At 32.0% G+C, this 20,567-nt stretch overlaps 2 protein-coding genes and 1 pseudogene across 3 annotated transcripts; all 3 read left to right on the top strand.

The window, feature by feature from the left end:
• LOC105162659 (putative cyclin-D6-1) lies at positions 4,783-8,590 on the top strand. Of its 2 annotated transcripts, XM_011080743.2 has the most exons (5): positions 4,784-5,222; positions 5,321-5,416; positions 5,849-6,053; positions 6,327-6,457; positions 8,097-8,590. In XM_011080743.2, the coding sequence occupies exons 1-5, from the start codon at positions 4,941-4,943 to the stop codon at positions 8,310-8,312; spliced, it is 930 nt and encodes a 309-aa protein (XP_011079045.1). In that variant the 5' UTR covers positions 4,784-4,940; the 3' UTR covers positions 8,313-8,590. The 2 variants fall into 2 exon arrangements, with proteins under 2 accessions (XP_020549674.1, XP_011079045.1); XM_020694015.1 differs by lacking the exon at positions 5,849-6,053 and having other exon boundaries at positions 4,783-5,222; positions 5,305-5,416.
• Positions 12,026-13,370, top strand: LOC105162771. The gene is made up of 2 exons (XM_011080890.1): positions 12,026-12,174; positions 12,314-13,370. The coding sequence occupies exons 1-2, from the start codon at positions 12,026-12,028 to the stop codon at positions 13,368-13,370; spliced, it is 1,206 nt and encodes a 401-aa protein (XP_011079192.1).
• Positions 19,081-20,114, top strand: LOC105162769 (annotated as a pseudogene).

Raw genomic sequence — 20,567 nt, 5'->3', positions numbered from 1 at the left:
TTTAGTCCGATAACTATATTCATTTTTGTTTAGGTCCAGTAAGTTACGAAATTGCTTACTTTTAGTCCTCTGACAGATTTTCGAACAATTTTATCCCTATACAACTTTAAAAGGCAGTGTTAGTCCATATGCATTCATAGGGGTAAAATTGTCTGAAAATCTGCCAGAGGACTAAAAGTAAGTAATTTCGTAAGTTACTGGACCTAAACAAAAATAAATATAGTTATCAGATTAAAATTAAAATTAAGCATACTTAGCGGACTAAAATAATACTTTTCCCAAATATATCACATACATTGGTCAAAGTTAGGTGCATAATTTGAGATGTATTTTGGGGCCATAGGGCACCTTAAATTTAGGGATGACTACTTGGCTCATGATCATTACTTGGTTTAACATACTTTTGACTTATTTGTTGTGTTCCCATTTGCTCTAGCATGATTGCTGCAAAAAAGTATATATTATTTTTTACATTATAGATAATGTATTTTAAAAATTATGATAAATTAATACCATCAAGATCAAACAAAATTTTTTCGGTCACAATTAATCCATTATTTGTCGTAGTTTAGCTGTGGCTAATTTTTTTATCTTGCCCATAAAAACAATGGTTGATAGCTGTTGTGTAACTGTGGTTAATTAGTATGTGTTTTTCTTAATTTTTTATGTTATATTATGATAATTAACCATGAGAAAAGGTGATATTTCATTTGATGGACATATATTAAAATTTATTAAGTTAATAGGTGTTCTTAATTATCAAATATTTTTGAACATATATATTTTTGAACATATATATAATTTGAATCAACCAAGTCTTTTTGCATCAAAAAATGCACGGGAAATAACATTTTTTGTCCCGTAATTTAGGGTCTTTTTCATTTTTTGTCTCATTAATTACAAAATTTTCACTTTTGGTCCAATAACTTTTAAAAAATAATACTTTTGTCGCATGGCACATTTCTGTTAAATATTTTAACAAAAAATAGCACGTGGGTGTTAGAACTTTTATATTTTTGGTTCCATAACTTTAAAAAAGTAGCATTTTTTGTCCGATGACACTTCTCCATTAGATATTTAACGAAAATGTCCACGTGATAGCTAAACGAATGGAACTAAAAATACTATTTTTTTCAAAATTACAGGACCAAAAGTAAAAATTTCACAACTAATGAGATTAAAAATAAAAAAAAGACCTTAAATTACATGATGAAAATTGCTATTTCCCCAAAAACACAAATTTAAGATACTCAATCACATAACCAAACAAGCACTGAAAAAGCAAAGGCATGCATTTCCCTAGCTTTGACTTTTGCATATTTTCTCTAAAACCAATGAAAACAATAATCTAATAATTTTTTTATGACTTTCACATTGAAGTATGGTGTAAAAGAAATCATTTCCCCAACACAGAAGTTCCTGAGGTTTTTGTCCTACTCATGAACTAATTGTACCTGTGTGAACAAGGCAAACATTTCAGGACATAAAACCAAAGCTGTCACTCTGCCACTACTAGATATTACAACATTGTATGGTGCTTAATTTTGTAGTCTTTCATTTGTAAGAAAGGGGGCTTTGGATTTTCATAGGTTTTTTTACACACTGTGTTGTAGTTTTGTAGTTTGTTGTGGCCAAAGATTTCAACACTCTTCTCCACACATTCCATTTTCCCAAGAACTCTTTCCAGCTCACTACATTGTGACAAGAACTGCATGTGGGTTGAATTTTATTGTAATTTTGATCTAATAATTTTAGATGTTTGGCATTTTAGTTGTTTAAAAAATGAAACTTGTAATTCTTTTAGTTATTCTTATAAATTCGATTTGAGGATACATTTTGCTGGAAAACCACACGAGAGAGGCATGTATTCTCAAATTTAAAATAGCACGTGATTGCTCATGTCAAAATCGACAGATTTAGAACTTTTCGATAAAATATAGCCTAAAATCGTAAAATTTATAAAATAATGGATCAAATTGAAAGTTTTATTTTTTAAAGGACTAAAATGCTAAATATCTATAATTACAGGATAAAAATGACAATAGAACCCATTAAGTTGGCACTGTAGACGTGGCACATCTGCAATGACAATACAAATTCAGTGACAATTATATCTGTTTGTCATTTTATATGTGTTAGTAATTATTTATAGTGACAACTTTATAGACAATATTTCATCACAAATTATATCTAGTAACAACATTTACTTAAATCTATATTGTCACTGCTAAAATTATCAAAGTTATTTTAGTGACAACATAAAAGTCCATGTACGAGATATATATAATCAGTGATAATTTTAATATCGTTATGTAAACTTTTATTATAAATAATTTTTTTTTCAAAGTGGCTCGTAAATTTATATATAATGATACCAAATATTCCAATAATTGTGATTCGTTGAATTTGGTTCGATTTTTGATGGATTGCGTAATTAATTATTTGTAATAATATAATAATAATACGAAAATAATACTATTTGATTAGGGTTGTGCGTATAAGAAATATTCATCACCCCATCGATTCAAGTTTTGGGTCAAAATTCCTTTTTTGGTTCAGTTAAAAAATGTCATTTTTATTTTTGATATCATAATTGTGTTGAGTATTGCTTAATCACAAAAACATGTCTTTTTGGTTTTATATTAACGGCAGAAGCCATGTGCCCCGCACGTGACTGGTAACAGCCGTTAACTCCTATTAGCTCATATGACTTTGACTGGTTTTGACTTCAAAGGCTGTTTAATGGTACCAAAAAACACAAAAGCATATTTTTTGGAATCATTAAAATAAAAAAAATATATATGTTTTGATCAATATTGGCCACAAATTATAAGATTTTTTTGTTAATTTTTTACAAAAATAAAAATGTTAGGAAAATTTATTTTAATATATATAATAAATCGTTGTAAAATTATAAATACTTTTATTTCAGATAATTTCTAGAATCTACTTTACTATTTTAGAATTAAATTATTAGTTGGTCCAAAGATATATTAATATTTGAGCACAAACTCTAGAAAGTAAAATTTATTTTTTAAATAAAAGTAATCGATAATTTTTTTATTAAATAATAAATTACTTTTTAATTTATAATTAATTACATTCGAGATAAATTGTAGAAACAAATTAAAATTTATTTTTTACTTTGTTTTGGTCAAAGTTTATTAAAATACTTTTAGAATATATAATATTTTAATTTTAGAATAATTAAAATCGGCTAGAATATATCTAAAATAAATATAGTTATAAGTTATAAATATTTTATTATTTATCTTAAAATAAAATTTCTTTTTTTTTTTATTTTTAAAAAATAAAATTTTATTTCTTGTAGTGTATGGTCAAAGTTTATTAAAATATTTTTAAATAAAAAACTTAATTTAAAAAATTAATTGTTGCTAATTTATCTTGAATGTAAATAATTTTAATTTAAAGTTAATTTATTATTTATTAAAAAATTCTTATACTTTTATTCAAAAAATAAATTTTACTCTTTATAGTTTGTGCTTAATTATTAATATATTTTTAGACTAAATAATAATTTAATTTAAAAAATACTAAATTAGATTTTAGAAATTATCTGCAATAAAAATAATTATAAGTTTAGAACTATTTATTATATATATTAAAATAATTTTCCTAATATTTTTATTTTTTATTAAAAATAAACAAAATTCTTATAATTTGTGGTCAAATTTGGTCAAAATATATATATGTTTTTTTTAATGGTAATTTTTTGGGTACAATTAAATAGGGCCTTTGAAGTCAAAATCAGTCAAAGTCACGTGAGCCAATAAGAGTTAGCGGTTATTAACGGCCACGTGGGAAGCACAATATGACCTCTGTCGTTAACTTGAGATCAAAAAGACGTATTTTTATATTTTATAGTATAAAAATGACACTTGCAACAATTATAGTACCAAAAACAAAAATGATCATTTTTAACAGGACCGAAAAATGATTTTGCCCGAAATCCTGTTTGGAAAAAATAATAATTGCTATATGAATAAGTATTACATTGCATTTGTATTTGATTACAATATTAATTAAAAGGGGTCCTTATTCAATCAAATAATATATTAGAAAGCGAATATTAGATATTCCACTAATATATTACGCCTGCACCCTTATTCAGTGGCAATAATTCATAAATAACACTTATTCAGGAGATGTATTTGTAATTTTATAAAAATTAATTTATATATTAAATTTAATTTCAAGGTATATTAATTTAATTTACCGTATCTATTAATCATCCGCGTACTCATATACTATGCACTTAGTATTGTACATTTGCAAGGGAGAAATTCTAATTTTCATCGAGTTTGGTTAAATCTAAACCAATTCTACAATGAGTGTAATGTGTAAAGAAAAATAACCAATCGCACTTACTGCACGATTAATATGATTTAACCAAACTTGATTTAAATAAAAATTTTCCACTACAACATCGAGATAATGGGTGAATAGCAATTTACCCCCTTGTGATTGAAAATGAGCATATTGCCCATCTATAAAAAAATATAGTAATTTATCCCCCTATACTTTTTAAAATGAAGCAATTTACATCCTTATACAGGGAGGTAAATTGTTTCATTTTAGAAATTATAGGGAGTAGATTGTTGTATTTTAAAAAATACAGGCAAATAAATCGCTATTATTTTTTCATAATGGGATAATATCACAAGAGTGTTGCTTGCATTTTTCCCCCAAATAATACATACAATTAAACATTAAGGAAGCAGTGAGTCTTGGCAAGTCTTTTTTAAAGAAGAGACAGCCAAGTGAGAGGGAGAGAGGGTTGAGGTGAGTCTCGGCGCAGGTCTTTGTTTAAGAACATACGCACAGCCAAACTCTCATCTTTCCCTCACACCATTTAGTGTGAAAGTGAGCAGCAAAAAGAGAGTGAAAGAGAACACATACACATACTCATCTACATATCAATGGATTTTGATGATGATGATTTCCATCTGGAAAATCCATTCTCAAATTCCAACGACGACGGCACCTCCTTCCCTTTACGACTATTCCACACAGAGACCGCTCACATGCCTTCCAACACTTACATTCAGACTCTCTCAACTGCTCCACGTCTTCGCCGCCGTCGTTGGCGTATCGTCTCTTTAATCCAATACTGTTCCCTGAATTTTGATCCCTTCTCATCCTACCTCGCTATCAATTACATGGACCGCTTCCTCTCCACTTCCCGCTACTGCATCCCACTCGTACGTCCACAGTCACTGTTGCTTTCTATATATAGAAATATTAGTTACCAGAATGTGTAAATTGTTTTGTATATGTCAGTAGGTTTTTTGTAGTGCAGGATGGGAAGCCATGGATCTTGAATCTTGTTGCTGTTTCCTGCGTTTCCTTAGCTTTGAAGATGAGGAAGATGGAGTTTTCTATTTCTCATTTTCAGGTAATTCTCTCTCTCTCTCTCCCTCCCTCCCTCCCTCTATGGGGTAAACTGTTATTCACCCTAAAAATAGCTGTAACAAATATTTTCGATTCGCTTTGCGCAGCTATAATTATCTAGTATTCTCTGTGATTTTTTATTTTTAACCATAGCAAATTAATCACAGTGAAAAATTATATATTTTTTATACACTTTAGTATTTTCAAAAAGAATCATTTAAACTCTCTTGACCTTCCAATTTTCTTCAACTCAATTGTGCAATTTGTAATTAGCTTTCATGTTTTGGCTTGTATACACTCTATTTTGCCCTTATTTACTAATAAAAATAAATAAATTAATATTCAGGCCAAAAATCGAAAATAAATAAAAAATTACTGTACCTATTTTAATTTTCACACGAATAATTTGAATTTTTTTGTGGGGTGGGGAGAGCAGCATGACGATGTAGGCATGATTCTTCATCCGCACACAGTAGAAAGGATGGAGATGTTAATTCTTGGAGCTCTAAGGTGGCGGATGCGATCAATAAATCCCTTTTCTTTTATGAGTTTTTTCCTCTCATTTTTCCATTTGGAGGACACTAAATCAGCTCAAGAATTGAAAGAGAGGGCAACTCACATTATCCTCATGGCTCAAAATGGTTAGTTCAAAATTAATTTATATTAATAGTATTGTTATATATAATCCCAATTTTGAAAAAAATTATATTTTTAGTCCCATAAAATAGAGTTTTGACACTTTTAATGTTCTATTTTACGAAAATTTTAAAATAATTTCAAAATTGAAAATTTTTTGTAAATTCCGTAAAGTGTTGACCCCTTGATCCTATGGGATTTAAAGTGTAATTTTATTCGTAATTTTTGTGGTTTTTGAAGGGCTAAAATTTCGTTTTTTTTATTTTTTTTATTTTTAGATATCAAATTACTCGAGTTCAAACCGTCCATCATCTCAGCTTCGGCCCTTCTCTCTGCTGCTTACGAACTGTTTCCATTGCAACTTCCATGTTCCAGAAATTCTATTTCCAGCTGTGAATACGTAGATAAGGTAATTAATGACTCTTTGTTTGGTCAATTAGTGAAGTTTCTTTACCTGGAAAAAATCATTTAGTTTATTTTGTTATCAATGTAGAGACTTACTGCGACGATATTTAAAAAATAAATTATTTCTTATATTATAAATATTTAAAATTTAAAATTCATGATAAATCAATACTATACATATTACAGTAACACAAAATCAATACGGGGTTTAAATTTTAACGAGTGTTAATCAGTACTTATCATATTTTAACTATGGCCAGAACATTTGCTATAATTTTTAGTTATGATTAATATTTTAGCTTCACTTGTAAAAATAACGACTAAAAGCTGTTGTGCATCCATTGTTAGTTGGTATTCACTACGAATTAATTGTTACAGTGCATTTGATAGATGAGAAAATAATAGGATTTAATGCAATTTACCCCCTGTGATATCGCAAATGAATAAATTACTTTCTGATGAAAAAAATAGCAATTTATCCCTGTATCCTCCTGTCTAGGGAGGTAAATTGCTTCATTTTAAAAAACACAGGGGGATAAATTGTTGCATTTTAAAAAATACAGAATGGTGAATTATTATTTTTTATTATTTTATAGGGGGGTAATTTACTTATTTGGAATATTACAAGGAGTTGCTTGTATTTTTTTTCAAAAGTAATATAAGATGATAAATGAAGATGATGGACTATTAATTACTAATATATGTAAATTGTGTAAAATCCATGTCATCTTTGACGTGTATATATTAAGTAAAATAGGGTAAATTACGATCTATCTACCTGTGTTACGAAAAATAGCAAATAACCTCCTTATGAAAATAAAATACTGATTTACCCCCTTGTACTTTTTAAAATGTAGCAATTTACCTCCCTATGTTTTTAAAATTGAAGCAATTTATCTACTTAGGCAGGGAGGTAAATTGTTTTATTTTCTAAAATATTGGATAAATTGCTATTTATTTTATATGGGGATAATTTGCTCATAGTCAATATCACATAAGGATAAATTACATTAAACCTAAGTAAAATATGATATGTAACACTACTTCATAGTAAAAGATTCAATTTAACAAAAAATATATATTCGAATCTTGCAATGCAAAATAGTATTACGTCTCATATTTTATTTAATACGTACACGTCTGTCTAAAAAAGATTTTCTTAAATATACATAGATGGTCTAAATTTTACACAAATCAATGTGTTAAATAAAAAATGGAGAAAATTATAATTTTTATCTTGTAGTATGGGGGGCAGCAATTGTAGACCTAAATGAATTCATTTTGACAATGTCATCCTATACTTTTAAAAATTTTGCATATTGACGACAAAAATGGCCAGAATTAGCTCAAATAACTAGAAACATGCACGTGACTAGTTTAATTTTGGGTGCACTTTTTTGGCCATTTTTGTCCTCAACGTGTGAAATTTTACAATTATAGGATAATACTGTAAAATAGGTTCATACATTATTAAAATTGCCATTCTCTATATTTACAGGACTAAAATTATAATTTTTCCTAAAGATACAAGATGTAACACTAACTTATAAAATTGTATCAACCCTCCAAAATCTCCATGCTTGCTTTGCATAACTTTATCGAGATCAAAGTAGCAATAACCCTTAGCTAAATCTTTGGTACAGGATGACTTATTCAATTGCTACTATCGAATGCAACAAGCAGTAGTTGCAACAATGGACGACTATGAATCAATGGTGGAAATGGGTTCATGCACTCCGAAAAATGTGCTCGACGCGCAATGCATTAGCTCTTCATCCTCGGAGAATAAGCAAATCAGCGTGATTGAAAATGGCGAAAGTAGGGGTCTGAAACGTCGAAAAACTTCAGATTGCAGCTGATCAGAAAAAATTCTGCATGCCGTCTCAAAGTCAACAGCAACTACTGGTCAGAATGAATAAGAACAGGAGAATAATAGAGAAAATATTAACAGAAAAATGTGTGTATATTTTTGGACTGGCCTTTTTAATAGGAACATTAGCTTTGCATTCAGGTGGGAGAGGAAAATGTGTTTAATTTGTATGTTATATCTTAGATGGAAATGGTTGGTAGGAGTATTTGGAATTTGATTTTGATGAATAGGAATTATTAATGCTTTTTAAGGTATCAAACTCTTTTACTAAGATTTGTTTGTGCCAAGATATACATTCATATATTTTTTGTGGTAGACACAATTTGGTAAATCAATCGAATTGTGTCGAGATCGAATTTTCAGTTTATATCAAATACCAAACCAAAATTCGGTTTTTGGTTCAAAATTTGTTACGATTTTTTTGGCTGAAGATGCTAGAGAATATATATTTTGAGACAAGGTATTCTTATCTATTCTTGTTTATATTACAAGTGAGGGGTACAAGATTAGTAAAGCTAATATAATAACTCTAAATAAGGTAAATGACAAATTAAAGTTCTACAAAATTACTAGCTATATAAAATAGAAAATATTACATATTAACACTCCCCCGTAAGTTGGTGCATATACATCATAGACGCTCAACTTGCCCAACAACAAATGAAACTGTGGCCTTGCTAGTGCCTTCATGAAGATGATTGCGGGTTGAAATTGTGAATGTATGTGAATCATAACAATATTCTTCTTTTGTACTAGCTCGTGATGAGCGTCGAAACCATCAAAAATAATTTTCTATAAACACTCTTGTGATAGTAATGAGTTGGGTCGATTTCACAAAAATTGGTTATAAGTTGATTTTTTCAAATAAAAAAAAAAAAGAGCGAAGTTTGATCGGGGTGAAATTAAAAAGATGAATTAAAGAGAATGAATATATATAGGAAACTTTCTGATTTAAGTCAGTGTTATGCTTGATTCCACTATTGATCCTTGACGTAAAAATGACGATTGTTTAAATAGATGAATCAATTATGGTCATTGGTACGACATAACAGTATCACATTTCTTTACCTTTTCGTTAGCCAACGAACTTTCGTCGGTTAATTCTCTAATCAATAAATAACTCTAGGAACGTCCACAAGATTTAACATGCCAAATTAAGAAATAGAAAGGCTACTAACCAACCATATGAGGATTTATTTAAGTTATATCATGCATTCCCCATAACATGATCAACTACTGAGTTAATTAATTTTTTATTATAAAAAAAAATATTTTATTATGATTTTTTTTAAATAACTAACAAAAACATGATGAGTCGCGTTTTGAAATCGCGACTCGTCATTAAAATAAGGCGAAAAAATGCAAAATAGCTCAAGTCGGGATTCAAAATCCCGACTTTTTTTTTGTTTAATTATATTTATATAATTTAATTTGTATATAATTAATTTTAACAACATACTAAAATTCAAAAATTAATAAAACTAACATTGCATTAACTTAAAAAATTACAATTAAGGGTACAAATGTAATAGTTATTTATTTTATACAATTGTAAAAAATTACATTAAATTATACAATTACAAATATAAAAAATGTCTACCCGTTCACAATGTCGTCTGTGGCGTTGACGGCGAGGTCTTCTTATTTTCTCGCCCACATTTTGAACTGGCTCATTTTGCGCCTCATATTCATCACCACCAAACCGACTTGATGTTGTTGCGGAACTTGACTCCACATTGTCACGATATGCACCAAATGATGAAAATGGAATTGGTGAAATATTATATCCTTGTGTATATGGTTGATTAAAACTAAGACCAAGGTCAAGAGAATAATCTTGTGTTTGGTTTGACATATATGGAGTCGATTAAAACCAATCACCTTGAGACGGTTGAGGCATATAATAATCTTGAGGCGGTTAAGGTACGTAATAATCTTGAGGTGGATATACAGTAGAAGGACCAGCTATATCCATCCCAATATCATGACGTTCAACTGAACCAGTTAACATTCGGCTAAAACTTCTTTGCCTGTGGGATGTTGTGCGTGCATCATCGGATGGAGAAGCAATTTGTTGTGGCTGTTGGGTTATAGCTTCCTTGATAATATGTAACCCATGTTCAAATCTATCCACCAATTGACTATATCCTTCGATATTTGGTGGTCTAGATCGACATAAAGTTTCAAGGGCATTCGCCTCATTTGCCTGAAAAGTGTAGAAAAATAATGAGCCTTGTGTTGTTAAAAAATATATATAAACTAAAATATGTAATATTATATAACAACGTACCACAACTTGCAACATAGGTGCTTCTCCAGGTTGGTACCCGCTTTCGACACGTCTATCAGTAGATGACGACACGAAATTTCTTGTTATGTTGTAGTACCACTCCCAATAACCTCGTTCTGTTTCCCTTCTATTGGAAATGAGTGGCCTATGTACAACCGTGTCATATCGTCTTTGCCATCTAGTGATATATTGTATGTGTTGCAGGGACCAATCTACGCCCGCGTGATTTTTACGAAAAATCTGATGGAGGCTCATATCACGGGTATCCGTCGATTCTGGTACATTCTGCCTCATCCCGAATTGCCGAACAACCCGTTCGGGACGATGCATTTCAACTATTGCGTAGAATATCAATGGAACGGATGACCTCCACAACTGGGGGTTCAATTCATCGGTGTAAGCCATAATGACATCCGAGTCCATGTCATACGGATGCCATATGAACTGTAATAAATACAAAGATGTAAATTAATACGAATTTAATTCACGGTATAAATATACGAATAATATTAAAAATAAGTTACCTGATCCGTCTGCATCTCATCCAATATTTCTCGTGTGACTCGGACAGTTCCTCGAACTGTAGTGGTGAAACTGTGCTGACAATTCCAAGTAGCACCATATGGTGCTGCTGGGAGCCAGCGATTGTTGTCCATTTGGACTTAGTCCATAAATAGCCGTTGGGCACCAAGTCCAGGACAAAGTGGCGTAATCCGTGACCATGCCCAAATCTACACGAACAATACAAATATGTGTTATTAATGAATATTATTAATGTACACGCTCGGACATATTATTTTGGTGAAAATGATTTCAAAAGCTACCATCCGCACGCCGTGAAATTAGTACTGCATCTAGGTCACCTTTCGGAATATCGTCGGACCTATGTTGTGCTTGTTGAGATAAAACAGTCCCATCACGAGGTCCATATACAGAACGTCTATCCATTTGTACGAAAAATAATTTGAAAATAACCTCACAATAGCTGTAGTTGAATGTAGTGAAAAATAAGATGGCACGAAAGTTATTAATGCAGTGAGTTTCCACCACCCTTCATCCATCCAATTTATAATGGTGGATGGGGATGGGTGAAAATTTTTATTTTAAAATTTAAAAAAAATTAAAATCTGGCCGCGGCCAGCCGTGGTCAAAGGCTGGCGCTACCAGCCTTAATCAAGGGCTGGCATCCAAAAATGGGAAGGTGGACAATAACAAAATACAGAGGGGACCATACATGTATATTGAATCAAATGTCCCTCGAACACAGTAATTTAGATAGAGTATATGTTGCTTCTTTATTGTTAGGACATGTAAAATGCAACCCGTCGTACGGAATCAAGCATGTCATCCAGACTATGAAAGACCATACCAGATACGATATACCATATCAAAAGGCATGGTATAGTTTGAAGATGGCATGTGACATGGTTTATGGCATATGGGAGAGCTCCATTCAAAAGCTACCCAAATACTTGGGAGCTCTCCAAAAATATAATCCAGGAACGATTGTTGAATGGCAACATAAAGCCCGCGACACATCAACCGGTGCATATGTGATAGGGTACGTATTCTGGGCGTTAAAGCCGTGTATTGAAGGGTTCCAACACTGTCGCAACCTTATCAGTGTAGATGGGACCCATCTATACACAAAGTACAAGCACAAGATGTTGATTGCTGCTGCCATGGATGGAAATCAACAGGTACTCCCTCTTGCTTTTGCAATTGTCGATGAAGAATCACATTTATCTTGGAAGTGGTTTCTTAAACAATTCAGCAGACACATTATACGAGGGCGACGGGGTATCTGCCTTATTTCTGACCGCCATGCTGGTATCACAAGAGCGAGGGCGACGGGGTATCTGCCTTATTTCTGACCGCCATGCTGGTATCACAAGAGCTGTACGTGAATGTCTGAATTTCGTGCCACCTAACGGCGTGCACCGATATTGCTTGCGACGTGTGTGTTCCAATTTCAACAGTAAACACAAAAATGTTGTGTTGAAGGATCTTTGTTGGAGAGCTGGCTCTGAATATCAAATTAGAAAATTCAATCGCATTATGGAGGAGATAAAGAGCCAGTCACTAGAGGCGTTTCAGTGGTTAGAGAGGATCGACAAGGAAAAATGGACAGCATCACATGACGGTGGATGGCGATGCGGAATTCTGACGACAAATATGTCGGAATGCATAAATGGAGTATTGAAAGGGGCTCGCCGCCTACCGTTGACAGCAATTGCTGAAATGACGTTTCAGCGAAGTGTCCATTATTTCCGTGAGAGGTTAGCAAGAAGTACTGTAATGTTGGCCAACAACCAACTGTGGACGGATTTTGCATATAAGATGTTCACATGTTGGCATCAAAATTCTGTTGAACATACCATCACCAAATACCATCAGTTCCAGCAGTCCGCCTCGGTTGTTACAAGACGTCCCGGTGGACATGGAGTTAACACCCATGTTGTCAAAATTGCGAATCGAGAATGTTATTGCGGCAAATGGACTCAATTTGGTATTCCTTGCAGTCACGCTCAAAAGGTATGCGCTGCATACATGATTAATGCTGCATCAATGGTGAAGGATTATTACGATATAATGACTTATAAGAATACATATTCTAAGTCATTTGAACCTGTGCATTCCGAAGATTATTGGGATGTACCGGGATTTGAGTTGGTCCACGATCCTACTATTCGCATCTCTTCGCGCCCTGGTCGAAATCAAACAACACGTATTCACAACGATATGGAGTGGGCGTAAAGGCGTGCACGACAACAAGCACAACAAAAAAATTCTTCAACACAATCAGATGTGCTAGTACCGGGTAGCCAGGATTAATTGTATACTTTTTGTATTTTTTACAATTGTACAAAAATATACACTTTTACATTTATACATTTAATGTAATATTTTATAATTGTACAAAATAAATAACTATTACATTTGTACCCTTAATAATTTTTTAAGTTAATGCAATGCTAATTTTATTAATTTTCGAATTTTAGTATGTTGTTAAAATTAATTATTATAAATTAAATTATATAAATATAATTAAACAAAAAAAAAGGGAAAATACCAAGTCGGGAATTAAAATCCCGACTTGGAGTCGGGATTTAGAATCCTGACTTCAGCTGTTTTTCCATTTTCTCCTTTATTTTAATGACAAAAATTGCGACTCGTCATGTTTTTGTTAGTAATTTAAAAAACATTATAATAAAATAATTTTTTTTACAATAAAAAATTAATTAACTCATCAACTACTATCACATAATAAATTATGCTCTGTCGCCACTAATTGTGGAACTAAACAAACAATTACGAATTTGAAAGTTCAATAAGCTAGGCAAATATTCTTGGCAATGGTAATTAGTCTTATAAATCATAAATCAGATTTATTGTGATGAGAGCACGGAGAATAACAAAAATATCTATTAAACAAAAGTAATAAGCATAGATTAGATCTCACAATATTTAGGAATCAAGCATTCACTATAACTTCAATCAAAAAATAAAAAGATTAGCCTAGCATACTAATGAAAGAATTCATAGGAGGAAAGTATAATTCCATTAAAAATATAGTCAAAAGATAGAGATAGAGATTAGATGATCCAAGACATATGAGATATGTATCTATTTATGCTACTAGTACCCCATTACTTGGACACAAAAGTGGAGTAGTTACCTAATTACCTTAAAGAGTTAATCGATCTCTTACTCTCGCAATCATTCCATAAAGAGGGTTTTCTAAAACTTGTGCAACAATCTTTCCATCTTCAACAACAAAATTACTTCATTCATTCTTCTGCAGATTTGACTGTTGTGTTAAGTGTGCGTGTAACGCCCCTAAAATTATGATTTAGAATTTTTATTTATTAAGTATCATATATGGATATATATAGGGTGATTAATTATATAATATTTTTGGTTAATGAGACAATTAAAAGGATGAGATAATTTATTGTAGACATTCCAATATTTGTATAATAGGAGTTGTGGGGTAAAAATGTAAATTTTATAAAGATGTGGGGAAAACAAGTACAATTTCTTTTAATATATACACAGACATATATATATATATCTACATACTATAGACTAAAGGGAGTAAGATAAAATAAAATAAGATGACAAAGGGGATGAGGTGATGGAATAAAGACAAAGAGTAATCACTCCTTAGATCCTTATCAACAAATATTCAATATTATATTAATATACATATACATACTTACTAACTTATATATATATATATACATATAGATAGATACTAAACTATATAAATATATTTATACCTATATAAGCTCTAAAGGAAGAGTGTAGAAGAGAAACAAACAGAAAAAATAGAAAAGAGAGAGCTGGTGGAGAGAGAGAGAGAGAAAGAGAGAGAGAGAGAGAGGAGAAGAGGGGGAGTTTGAGAGTTTTTCCATTTCCATCAACACTAAAGCAATTTCTACATCTTGTTTGATAAGACTTGTTCATTTTTCTTGTTTCAATTCATTTAGGAGTTGCATGTTAGTTCAAATTGTAGAAAATAATCGATTAAAAGCAAAAGAAAGGTACCAGGAGAAGCTCTGTTCGATCAGCCTCTGTAAATCGTGATTTTATAGAGTTATACTGGTCTAAATCTAGTGATTTTTTAATCTGTGGAAACTTTGAGGTGTGTAATAAAACCTTATAGTTTTGTTCAAAAGCTAAATAGGTCGTTTGAATGGGTAAAAATAAGAAAGCATTCTGTTGCTTTGTTTCTAGTGAAAATCCAACAAAGTGTATTTAAAACCTACTAACTTTAGTTATATTGATTCAATTTGTACGATTCTTTCATAAAATGGAACTAGACAAATAGGAGATTATGTTCTAAAAATTTATTGATTTTTGAATGAGTATATGAGTTTTGAGAGGATTTTAAATTAATAGGTTCGAATATATTGCAGTCTAAATCAGGTTGTAGTAAAATCTAAATAACTCATTACATAGAGATCCAATTTGTATGATTCATATTGGAAATAAAACTAGACACATTAGAATATTTGAAATAAAAATAGAGCTTATATAAGCTATATTTTAGTCTGGATAGAACTTGTAAATTAAAATAGAGATGCTGGCAAAAGCTGTTTAGAAAAGGCTAATAAAAAATGATGATATAAGTATTTATATTTTAGTCTTATTTGCTGAAAGTGTGTATATTATAATAAATATTTTTAAATATAATTAGGAGTTGGACCAATTGGAAAAAACACACACAACAAACTAAGACCGTTGATAATCTACATAATTCGTAAGTAAACAATTGGCATCATCTATATGTGTTCATTTTATCTTGATATTATTTTTATTGAAGTGTATGATTGGATTTGCTAATAAACTATGACGAGGCTAAATTGATGGAACGTTGAATTGAATGAATGATTATGTGATGAAAGCAAAGTAAATGACTAGTGTCATCTATATACGTACATCTTCTTCATGAGATTACGTTTATGGAAATATATATATTTGTGTTGCTAAAACCTTATGAAGAAGGTATATTTGATAGATGGTTTGAGATCAACGATTGTTTAATGAAAGCAAGATGGTACAATTGGTTAGATGCTCTATTTTAAATGCCGATGTCGAGAAAGTATGATGCAAAGTGTATTTTTCTTGCTCCATGAGTTCATAATATTGTTACCATATGATTGTGAAAGAAGAATTGTGACAATGTAAGGCCTTACTTGACTGTTACTTACAAGAACGGTGATATGTGGAAAATGAGGGGGTTATGGGAACTTAATATAATCATCATGTGGATACCCATTTGATAATCTTAACAGCCTGTGTGGGAACTAGACTACGAGGCAACCCAGCCTGTGGCAAAACTAGCCTGTGTTGCAATCAAAGGGGATTCACTTGAACATAATATGCTAGAAGGCTTATTCCTTTCCAATATTTTCAGGTGTAGACTTTAGGTTTGTTCACTCTCGAGGGATAGGTACACGTTGTTCACTCAAGTCATGTTGGGCTAATATGTGATGTTCCACCCACAAGTCAATAAATTAGAAGTGTTAAATTTTGAGAATGTTACGGATACATTAAAAGAGAGGATGGCTAATGAATGAGTTATAAAAATTCTATCTTGCTATATGTGAAAAAGATATGTATAAAGACTTCTAATTTGAAAAGTTAACACACTCAAGATAAGATATCACAATATGGAGCAGAGAAATTTAGTACGAAACTGCGGTAATTCAATAAAAGCAAGATTAAGAGGTACGGGTCTAAGACTTCTAGTATGAATACACTTTCACCGATGTTTAGATCAACAACCATATTTTCCTCTAATGTTTGCACTTGTATTGGCGTGAGGTTTTCTTCTTGTGCAAACTTCATGTGATCCTTCCCATTGAATGCTAAAAATTTCTGCAAAATGGGTAAAAAAGCATTTAGTACATAATTAGGGTATCTCATTGAATCAAAGATATTAAATCTTACTATTTCACCATCAAATTCTATAGGAGGGTTTCATTATATACATCAATCTATGTCCTAGCAGTTTTGAGATATGGTCCCCCTAACAAAATTAACACATAAGTGGGATAATTATCTTTTCTCATATCTAGCACGTAAAAATGTGCAGGGAAAACTAACTCGTTAACTTGTACTAAAACGTCTTCTATAATTCCCTCAAGGTATAGTACCGAACGATCTGCATGTTGGATGATAACTCCCTCAAGGTATAGTACCAACATGCAAGGATTCAGAAAAAGTAAGAGGCATAGCATTAATTGAAGCACTCAAATGACACATAACTCTCTTTATGCCCATCAAGCTGATTATGCACTTGGGAGGTAGTTTTCATTGGAGGATCACAGATACATTCTCCATCATACTTATCCATTTATTATATTTCAATTTACCATTATTAGTGCACAATTTTTTGAGGAATTTCGGGTAGCAATATATCTGCTTGATTGCATCGGGTATGGGAATGTTTACCTCTACTTTGAAAAAGGCTTTCAAAATTCTTTCTCTTTTTCCTCCTTTTTCTATTTGGCTAATCTTTCGAAAAAAGAGGTCTACTTACACTACCAAAAAACTGTGTCATAGTAACGAAACTTTTGCCACAAGAAATGTCCATGGCAAATTTTCCATGGACTTTGCCACGGCTTTGCAATGGAATTCAAAAAATTTAAAATTTTAAATTTCATGGCAAAACAACAATGAAATTTGCAATGGCATGATTGGACAACTTTTGGATGGCCCTACTTTCATTGCAAACGTAGCCACAGAATAGATCCATTGCAAATTTGCAATGGTTTGTGCGACAGCTAATATCCGTGGCACTATTTGTAATGGATTCACATATTATATCTGTTGCTAATGATTTGCATCAAATATTGCATCAGAAATAAGTCGTTGCAATTTAGTTAAACTTTTGGCGATGACTTTTGCAACGATATACAAGTTACATAATTTTTAAAATAATATAGCAATTAATTTTGCAGCAAACTTCTTGGTATTCTTTTGTTGCAAATAAAGAGTTAAGTGTTGCAATGAATTTTACTCGGACCTAAATCCATGGCAAAGTTTCCGATAAATTTACAATGAATTTTGCAAAAGACGTTTGATTCATTGCGATCCATACCAGGTAGTTCGATGCATTCATTTTTAAGATGTTACATTAGCCATGATTTTTGTAGTGGATGTTTGATCAGTGGTAATCCATACAAGGTGGTGGAGGCATTCAATATTAAAATGCTACATGTGCCATAGAGTTTGCAACGAACATGTGACCATTGCAATCCATACTACACCGGTGTAGTGCAATATTTACAAAATTGAACTTTTGCCTCAGATTTTTGCAACGAAAGTGAGGTTTGTGGAAAAATTCGTTGCAAAAAGGTAATAAAAGAGTACTTACAACTTTCTTCCCTCTTGTTTTCTTATCATTTTTTTACCGATGCTTACCACTCATTTCGTTTACTCTATTGGAATTTTGATCTTTTATGTGCAATTTAACTGTTTGTGATCAAGCTGGTGCAACAAGTCACGTGTCTGAAGGTTTAGCTAGCTTACATTAAGGTATGTACAAAAACTTTTTCTAGTTTATCTATATATTGTCATTTTAATTCTTTAAATTTTTTAGTTTATTATCTATGTATGTTACTGAATGAATATATATTTGTTGGTTTTAGAATAAAAATATTGTGAGAGTTGAGAAAGTGGATGTATGAGATAAATCTACCCCGTAATACGGGTGTTAGAAAATAATTTCAAGATGGAGTAACTTCGTTTATAAACTAGGCAAAAACACAGCATGCTTTTATGGATAAAGAGATAATTCGTTGTCCATGTAGTAAATGTAAGAATGGTAAATACAAATACAGTAAAAGAAAATTGAGGTTTTGTTGGGTAGCTGAGGCTTTCTAGCTTTTTGGGTATCTTTTCTTGAAACAAAACCCTCCCTATATTGAGGGGTACAAAGCAAATTATGCATGAAATGGAGGGCAATAGTAGTGGTAGTAGTACTATAGCATCGTCTGTGATGAAAACGTATTAGATGGTAAATGATCCCACTACGAATGGGCTCATCGCATGGGAAAGGAACACAATAGTTTTATTGTTCTTGAGCCTTTGGATTTCTCGCATAGGATTTTGCCGGTTTACTATAAGCATAACAATTTCTCCAGCTTTGTGCGTCAGCTCAATACCTATGGTCTCAAAAAGGTTGATCCCGAAAGGTGGGAGTTCGCAAATGAATGGCTTTTACGCTAGCAAATGCAGTTATTGCACAACATTGTGAGGAGGAAGAATACAAGTAGAGCCTATACTTCACTCATTAAACACGAAGACAATGAAGAGGAGGAGCTTTTAGTGGAGATTGCAAAGCTAAAGCAAGAACAGAAGAGTTTAGAACAAGAGCTTGAGAGCATGAACCGGAGGCTGGAGGCAATAGAGAGGAGACCCCAACAGATGATGACTTCCTTGTACAAAGTTGTCCAAGACCCCCAAATTCTGCCCCGAATGATGCTCGAGAAAGAGAAAACTAGAAGGCTAACATCTGATAACATCGATAAGAAGCAAAGGATTATGATATCCACAGCTTCATCAAGTTCCTTCAGGAATGGCTATGTCGAGTTCATCAGCCAAAAGCGAAGATGATCACGACTGCAATACTATTGGGGAAAAAACACCGAGTTCATCACCCGAAGGGAACTTGGATGTCGATACTTATTGCCAATCTTCACTGTCTCTTGAGCTTTCACTGTCCCCTGAGATGTTAGTCATAGACAAGGTATAGGTATGCCTGTGATGAGCCAAGATTTTCAAAATTATGCAACTCTTTCTAGTTCATCAATGTTTAGCTCCTCCGGCGAAAATGGTGGTTTCACTGTCACACTGCCGCCAATAGATAGCATAGCAGGGTATAATAGTGGCGGCGGAGGTAGTGCAAACTACTTTGAAGGGCTAATGGTTGGGGAGAATGCTAGCCCACCACCACCCTATCCATTCTCACTTCTTGGAGGTGGATAGCATCACATTAATTGTAGGAATTTAGCCCTTTTTATTAGTAATAACATAGAATGTATTAGTACTTTCTTTGCACTTCTTTTATGCTTGTAATTTTTTTTTCCTAAATACTGGTGTAATTTCAGGTTGGTTAGATGTTACAGTAATAGCATTCTATTACATAAAAAAAAAAGTACAAATACAAATACACTCGACCCCCTGTGATATTTCAAATGAGTAGATTAGCAATTTATCCCTTGTGTCAATTAAAATGAAGCAATTAACCCCCCTGTCTAGAGAGGTATATTGCTTCATTTTAAAAAACACAAGGGGTAAATTGTTAATTTTTTCCATAAGGGATAATTTGCACATTTACAATATCACAGGGGGTTGCCTGCATTTTTCTCGAGAATAATATAAGATGATAAGTATGTTAATAGACTATTAATTATTAATATATGTGAATTGCGCAAAATT

Source organism: Sesamum indicum, linkage group LG5 (assembly GCF_000512975.1).
Source record: "Sesamum indicum cultivar Zhongzhi No. 13 linkage group LG5, S_indicum_v1.0, whole genome shotgun sequence".
Taxonomy (NCBI): Eukaryota; Viridiplantae; Streptophyta; class Magnoliopsida; order Lamiales; family Pedaliaceae; genus Sesamum; species Sesamum indicum.
This window is presented reverse-complemented; position numbering and strand designations above follow the sequence as displayed.